Below are 8,508 nucleotides of genomic sequence, written 5' to 3' on the forward strand. Positions count from 1 at the left end.
AAACAAGCTTTCACCATTACCAAAATAAAGTACTGATCTTCAACCAAATAATTTTCTCAGTAAATGCCACCTGGCTCGACGCCTATCAACAAGAAAATGCAACAAAGTACTACAAAGTATATGGTTCCTTCACTGGTTTGACAGGCAATGGTCAATCTAAACACGGATTTCATCAGCCTTTAGATACCGAACTGGGTCGATCCTGCCTTTAAAAAAAATAAGCGGGGAAACTGTGGACGATCCTTCATTAACTTAACATTTTCTCTTCATCCATTTCATATCTTTCAAACTACAAATGTCGCATAAATACACTCCGATAAAGTCCGCGACACTTACAGGCAAAGAAAGAGCAATAGTGTATATCACAGTAAATGTACAATAGTATGCAATAAAATAGTTGTGGGTATTGTGGTTTAGATTTTCATAATTTATTAGAACTATATTTATACCAATTGTCTATTTTAAGTTACAGCAAAACGACTTTTTACGCCGGCATTAACGAACGAACTATCAAATACTGTACACGTTCAGTCCATCATGAAAACATTTTTTCACAGCATATACAAATTGCTAAAAACTCTAAATTCGGCCCAGACGTGTGCATTTTACAGAAATATACACCTACGTTTTATATTAAAACTAAAAAAATTGCAAGTCGTGTTAAATAAACCTATCGTATTTCTTATCTTTCCGAAGAAAGAACATTAATTGGTGTCACGTCTTTGTTAACACTTTCATATTTCGAACGCCTTATTCTATCCCGTCCAACAGATAAACTTTACTTTTGCAGATCTTAGGTAGGGACAGATCTGTATCCTGTAAACTTCAGTCTATATCTGCAAACGGAGAAGTCTTTTTTTTCCCACTGTGATATATTCCAGAAATATGTGCATTTCAAGTCTACAAAACAAAAGAAATTTACAAGGATTTGCTATAATTCAGCGGGAAGCTCCTGTATTGATTCATATGTACGCAAATTAGTACCCAGAACACTCTACCAAAATACAGCAGATATGAATCAATAGAGCATGGTATTGAAACACAAGCAAAGTGAATCATTCACCAGGTCCTACCATACAATAAAGTAGAGCATGACATGGCTGTACCATAATCAGAACTAGAAGAGTTTAGGTGAGACAAGCTAGTGACGTGGCTTTGGATAGAAGAAGGACTTGCTGCGGTTTGTCCTAATTCCGATGTCTGACCTGCGCTATTTGCTTGCTGACTTGGGCCGTGAGCTGCCCCACTGGTAGCCACAGTGATGGCGGTAGTTGTAGATTGTTGCTGCTGGGACTGAATGGTGGAGATTGGGGCATTGGCACCTCCTTGGCACGGTTTTCCATCTTTAACCAGGACAGGCACAGCCACCCTTCTTGGAGATTGCTGTTGTTGCTGGCAAGTGCTGTTGTCCTGCTGCATGTGTTGTTGCGCCGCTTTGTCCTTCGCTTGTCGCTTCATCTTGTAGCGGTGGTTCTGGAACCAGATCTTCACCTGAGTGGGCGTGAGATGGATCATACTGGCCAAATGTTCCCTTTCAGGGGCTGAGAGGTATTTTTGCTGCTTGAAACGCCTCTCTAACTCATAAACCTGGGCTTGAGAGAAAAGCACTCTGCGTTTTCTCCTAGGTGTACTCTGGAGAGGAGCCATGGGTTTGCCAACGTCTCCCAGAGAACCCAGAGCCCCCATTCCGCCCATGTTCATGCCTGAAGACGGGGCCATGAAGCGGGAAACTGAATGGGAATAAAAGAATAAACTCAGCAAAAACACCTTTGCAATGAGGTAAGTATACATTTTAAAACAACGTAGATACACTTACTGCAGCATTAATGTACTTATCAAATATCCAAGATCCAGTGGTGGCGCGCTCCTACCCCAACCAATTAAACTAACAGTTAGATTACTTCTTTCTGCAGCGAGTTTAAGTGAAACTGACTTCTAAAATGTATCTATTAGCAAATGATCAGAGATTTAGTTATTTAAAAATAGACCTATTATTACTTTTTTTAAAAAAAAGGTTGAAATTAGGAATTAAGTATCTTTCAAAGTTTGAAGTGTACTTCCGCAGAATAAAATGACGCAGAGTATTATATTTGTGCAATTTGTGTACAAATACTATTACGGTTTTCAAATAATATTTGATAATAAAATCGTGCAATTTATATTAGATGTATTAACATATGTAAAATATTTATCAATAAAGAGAACATATTGATTCCCTCTGTGCCGGCCTAATATATTTTTCAATTTAGTTCTTACACTGCTAAATCATGATTTAAATATTTAAATTGTTTAATCTGGGCACGACGGTGCAGCACCTGGAACACAAATGAACTGCTTTGTGCCGCGAGAAATGATTAAATAACCATGGGCAGGTAACTTGAGTTGTCCATAGATTTACTCCACGAAGCATAAAGATTAGCAATACCAGGAGAATCCGAGAATGAAAACTAAGGGCGCAGAAATACAACCGAGTACAAATGCCCCGTGCAATTAGACATTCTTGCTCTAATCTTCTTGAAAATCAAAACACGCTAAACTTATCATTTAGAAATGGAGGTGTTGAAGATACTGAATTTTGAACGCCATTTTCATTATTTTAACACAATTAGAATACCTGAAATATCTTTACTATTTCGACAGTGTGTTATTTAACCCATCGCCTTCACTAGTACACAGACAGTTATTTCACTTACTGGATGAAAAGCGTGGGTCTGGATTCGTCCCGTACCAGCTTGTCGCACTCGCACTGTTCCTCATGGTATCTTGGTAAGCAGGAAGATCGCCCATGTTGCCAATGTTGCTGTTGCAGTAGCCTCCCATAGCAGCATGTGAAAGCTGGGGGACCCCGTGTGACATGTGGTAGGTCGCCGCAGGTACCGACGTATTATGTCCGATTGAATGCTGTTGCATTCCCGGCTGGGAGACCTGTGGCTGTCGGTAAGTTGTCAAGTGAGCGCCGAGGTTACCCGCTGCGTCCATGCCAACTTTCTTGTAGCTCTCCTCGATGGGGCTCAAAATATCTGAAACTGAGAAGGGCGTAGTGTGCTTGGGGCTCATCGACATGGTTCAGCAGCGAAGTAGGCAAATTTGCTGAACGGATAAACAGTGTTATGTTAGCGCCGATCTTGTGGACGTACACGTAAGAGAGTGATTGAAGTCCGCCTTAATTGTATTAAGTCGAGGCTATAGACCTGCGAGCGCCTAGCTTTTGTTTGTTGTAGCCAGGCGCCAGGTTTTAGACAGACAGGAGAGGCGGGGCATGAACGCAAACGAGCAAACAATAGAACTTAACATCTTGCTAAGATAATTAGGTAACATGCTGATGGCAACGTAAATACTTTCGAGTTTATCTCGCCAATGTATTTTACTTAATGTGAAATATTAAATAACGGAACATTTGAAGGTGTCCATAGGTTCAATACGTTATCTATAAAGGATGTGCAATAAGGTTTCATTTGGTACTATCAGTGGTTGTGTTTACGTGAAGGTCAGTGTTTAACTCTGACTTTTGATATCATTGATAAAGCCAAGGGATAATTGCACTTTAAGATTTTTTTTCACTATCGTTGAGTTATATACTTAAGTAATGTAAAAGTGCACTTGCTTCTTAGGAATAACTAAATATCTTTAGCCAGAGTGGCAGCATAAATGCTTGTTCGCTTTGTGACTGTGCTCGATATTAATGCACAAGGATCATTTTGCTTCAATTCAGGGGCTCTTATTCAATAGCCAAGAAGTCTTTCAGGAGAAAGAAGGCTCCCGCATGAGTTAACACCGTTCAAGTGTAAACCTCTGCCCTGATTATACTTAACATCTCTTGGAGAGGCGAGATTTCCACAAGATTTGATGTTAGAATTTTATTCTTGAATCCACAAGTTAAAAGACTCTTCCCAGCTTTGAAGTATAGAGTACCATCCATGAATCTAGCGGTGTCTTGACATTTATCGTCTAGCTGTGGTGCAAAGTCCACGATTTTGGCCATTTCATTTAAACTAAAGAAACGTAACTAAATTATCCGAAAGAAAACTGCTTTATTTAAAAAATATTTGAACAAGATGTATTCTGGTCATGAAACATTATTTTAAAATTGCCTTGCATTCACTTTACTTAACCGATATCGTGCAGACCATTTTACCTGCATTATGAATTACTCAAGTAGTATGCAGTTAGATTTGATTTATCTATTTATACTATTGCAAGATGCCTTAAAGGTACATTTGTATGTTCCGTGTTCTCTATTCATGGCAGTGTCAATAATGTCTTCTATCAATCTCCATCTATTGTTAATTGTATTTATGATAGGTGTGATAAGACCATTTATCACAATCACATCTCCTAAACTGCTACTGCCAACTGTGTTTTTGAATATGCGTGGTTTCATCAATCCATTATTTAAAGCTATGTTTCTTTTGCTTTATATCTTTTATAATTGTTTACTTACTTTCGAGCCGAGATACTATAGGATAGGATGAAATGTTTGTCAAAGGTTGAAAAATATTCCATGCATAATTAATACTGCAAGTCCTTAAGTCAGTCAACGATAGAATCCCAGCTTTGGGAATATAGGTAAATAAAAAATGAAAAACCGGATTAATAACGGACAGTCATTATAATTCTGTATTTAATGTTTAGGTATAATTGTGCATTGGTTTATGATTATTTGATGATTTTATAACATGTACGTTATTTTAAATTTGCATTATTTTCAATATGGTGTTAACGCTGGTTCTTCTTGAACAACAATACGTGTAACAACTTGTAAATAAGTACAGTCACAAAGCGAGTAAGGGTCTGAATGAGATTTTTTGTGCATGAAATATACGCCTGAACTCACCATATTATCGAGTGTCATTCTCTTGCTCAGTTTTGGAATTAACCAAAGAAAGATCATATGCAAAGTGGACTTTCATACAATTCTATTCTGAGAAAGGTGGTCCTTTCTATGGATATATGAACGCCATGGCGGGGAATGAGATTTTTCAAAAGCTTCTGACCTTGCACAATCCAGACGATAACACTAGAGATAGCATACAAATTGTCAGTCAAACAGTCTCATTTTCAAAGCAAACCGTCACGCCAAAACCAAGGTGTTTCATTCATTGATGTACATGAGATAGACTTCTTCTGAAATTTGATGACCAATATAAATCTCAGAAATGTAAGGTGTTTTACACTCAAAAGAACTTTTCTTTTATGAAAACATCAAAAATTTCGAATAAAATTTCAGTTTGTCTCCTGGCCCTGTGGTCTCACGTATGCGAATCTTCACAATGTAAAGAAGTATAAATTTTAATATGAATCATAACTGTTTGAAAGCTAGTCCAGCAGTTGTTGAGATATGAAATGTATTAAGTAAATATAATATTCTATTAGCTTCAGAAGAATGAGACTGCATTTTATGTTTCACCTGGCAGTAAGCGATCTGAATAACTGGTCGACACAATGGTCAGCCGCACAGAACCGAACCCCTTTAATTGCCTTTTAAGTGTAATTAGTGTTATTATAGTGAAAATCGTAATAGCGATGTAGCAGCGTGTTACGTTAATTTAGTTTTTTTGATAGCTGAAACATACAGTGAGCTGCTGCTAATTGTTTAGATTTGTTTTGCTATGCTTTGGCAAAAAGGATGTTCATTTTTACATTTATCTTTTGATTTTTTTTTACCCTCTCCAGTCAAAGCCTGATGAACACTGAACGCACCATCTTGAATATGCTTGAAAAGTGCAAAGATTTATTCACCGCTAAAATATTCAATGACATTAAATAAGCATTTAAACTATTTCATATGAAGATTCCTTTTCTAAATTTAACTTAGTTTATCAATCTATATTTTTGTCTGCTTAAATGGGAGTGGTGTAGTTTGGCCTTGATGTTCGGCGCTGAATCGATGGGCCAAGGAGCCCGCTTCCGTGCCTTACACATTTTACTAATAAAAATGTTTACTACCAAATTATATTCAAATGAGTAAATATTTTTTGTCGTGCTAGAGGGACTAAACTGGTACAAGACACAGCGGAAGTCACGAGTAATTCAACTTCAGCATCAAGGTTAATTGATAAAATTTCACTCCATGGAAAATACTTTCAATAGCCATATGCTGAAAATTTGCAAGCTGTATAAATATGCGAATCAGGTTCAGAATTGGGTAGGCTCTGAGAAAGTAACCGGCGTAATATCCAAGCCTCCGCATCGGCGTTGGACCCAACTTGAAGTCCAGAAACCATTGGGTAGATTTAACAAGCCAAGTCAGTGTGGACCATTTTTAAACGACGTTCCATGAGACAATACATTTTTGATGATACTGTTTGAAAGTATTAAGGCTGTAATTTTATCCGGGGGCATTACACTGTGAAAAAAAAAATCAAGTGTCTTTTTTTATTGCAATCCTACGGTACATCCTCAATAGGTACAGAGCATCTGTCTATGTCAGTTACTCCAATGTTCATAACGAATAGAGCAGATATACATGGGACGACAAGAGAAAGTTGTTTTGATGTAAAACATGCTTGCAATAATTAGACATTCTGTACTTGCTTGATGATTAGCTGTAGAAAGTAATATCAACAAACAGCTGAATTAATTAGTGGAAAGTGAAGCCAATAGAAAATATGTACGACAGCGCAGAGCTGTCCAAATCACAACACGCTTAACTTTACGACGTTGAAATTCCGAAGCAACCCAGCAATAATTAGTAACACTGCAGTAGGTCGAGAGCAAACGAGCTGTGCGTTTGAGAGACTCCATGTGACAACTGAACGCGAACAGCGGCCTCTGTTGATGGATTCTCCTCACAGTTATTCGCCGGCTGGGAGGCGGGGAAAGACACCAGTGTGTGGCCAATTGTTCCCGTTCTCCACATCTCCAGACTTTTAACAGGTAACTGTCATTAACTTTTCCTTTAGTAATAGAAATGGACGAGACGTTGTTCTCTATCGGGGTCAGAGAAAGATGGAGTTGCGATTTGACAATTAGATTCAATCCACGATTTTTATTTTCTAAACCCGATTCAATCCCAGAACCAAATGGTACGAATTCAGCTTTATGAAGATTATGGATACGTCATCTATTTATCAACACACATATATACTGCAATTTTCTCGCAAATTATTTACAACTTAAAGTCAAAGCAAAATGAAACAAATTATTTTTGTGAAGTGAATGTAAATTATTTTGCATCCAGATGCAATTCTAAAACGATAACATTTGGTATACTATCAGAAATATAGAACTTTGACAACATATAGTTCTAATGCGCTTCCATGAGCCGAGGGATTTAGCTACCTCCCGAGATTTGCATAAATCTTTCCAATTGCAATGCACATCGAGAGCGGTGAATAGAACATAATTAGAGGCAAAGAGTTGAAAATAGGAAAGTTTTGTTGTATTTTAATGAAACTCTGGTCATGCCTGAACTGGAGTGCTGTATCCTGTCACCGCACTTTAGAAAGGATGCAAAGATGACGCAGAAAATGATTTAACAAAATCATCCCAGGGATGATGGATTTCACCTCCAAAGATGAACATGAAGAACTGGACTGTTGACCTTCAAAGCGGGTTGAGAGGATATCTGATAGAGGTGTGAAAGTTCATAACTGGTACAGATAGAGTGAATAGAGGGATGTTCGTCTCCGGTTGAGTATATTTTAACGAGAAGGCCAGACGATGGGGGAGAGATCGCGACGCGGATTTCTTCTGTTGCGGGCGGCGGGATCTCGCTATTTGTATAGGAGGTGGAGGAAGATTCAATCTGGCCTTTCGAAAAGGGATTACATAGGAACTGGAGAAAATAGTTTACCGTAGTCGGGATGAACCTTGAATCAATAAACTGAGTAGATACTTCCCACTTCGTCATTTAAACTCCCCACCCTTCTCTTTATTTCCCGATTTTCCTATTCTGATTAAAGGCAGTCGACCTGAAAAGTTGACCTTCAGATGCTAACAAATATTTCCAGTACATGTATCCTGTTTTTATTTCAGACATCCAGCGTCTGCAGTATTTTGCTTTTGGACTGAATAGAATGCTCGGATGAATGGGCATACAAGATTGCTTCTTTCTGTACCATAGCCATTCTACGATATTTCTCTTATTGTGCATCTTTTATTTAAAAAAAAATTAACGCCTCAGTTCACGGATGATATTTGTCATGTCGTTTGCCTGCATTGGAGCCTTCTCAGTAGTTGCATCCTTTCAAACTTTACGGACTCCAATGAAAAAGTAATACAGTGACCATATTAATACGAATCAAACCTAATTCCCTTTGGTTCATTGTAGGATAGCAATGTCGACATATTCTCAGCAGAATATGCCATTAACAGAACTCAACAAACTATTGTTGGATGATTCGATTGAATTGTTAGCCAGATGAAGTTCACAAGATTGTAAAGAAGAAATCTAAAGTTTAATCGAATCTATTGATTAATAAGAGACAGCGTATTCGGGAAAAAAATAACGTCTTCAGCGCTGGAAATACAATTCGGAAGATTTCTGCTGGAAAGGCAATCTTTCAT

The 8,508-nt window shown here is 37.9% G+C and overlaps 1 protein-coding gene across 1 annotated transcript; it reads right to left on the reverse strand.

Annotated features, from left to right (window-relative positions):
* Positions 1–343: 343 nt before the first annotated feature.
* On the reverse strand, positions 344–3,147 carry nkx2.1 (NK2 homeobox 1). Its single transcript, XM_063068068.1, has 2 exons — positions 2,694–3,147; positions 344–1,730 (listed from the first exon to the last, which is right to left on the reverse strand). The coding sequence occupies exons 1-2, from the start codon at positions 3,061–3,063 to the stop codon at positions 1,060–1,062; spliced, it is 1,041 nt and encodes a 346-aa protein (XP_062924138.1). The 5' UTR covers positions 3,064–3,147; the 3' UTR covers positions 344–1,059.
* Between the last annotated feature and the right edge of the window lie 5,361 nt (positions 3,148–8,508).

Source organism: Mobula hypostoma, chromosome 1 (genome assembly GCF_963921235.1).
Source record: "Mobula hypostoma chromosome 1, sMobHyp1.1, whole genome shotgun sequence".
Lineage (NCBI taxonomy): Eukaryota > Metazoa > Chordata > Chondrichthyes > Myliobatiformes > Myliobatidae > Mobula > Mobula hypostoma.

Excerpts from the sequence above, each read along its gene's own strand:
- nkx2.1 (XM_063068068.1), bottom strand. The coding sequence starts at position 3,063 with ATGTCGATGAGCCCCAAGCACACTACGCCCTTCTCAGTTTCAGATATT. Across the intron at positions 1,731-2,693 it reads AGACCCACGCTTTTCATCCA|TTTCCCGCTTCATGGCCCCG; the intron begins GTAAGTGAAATA and ends ATTCCCATTCAG.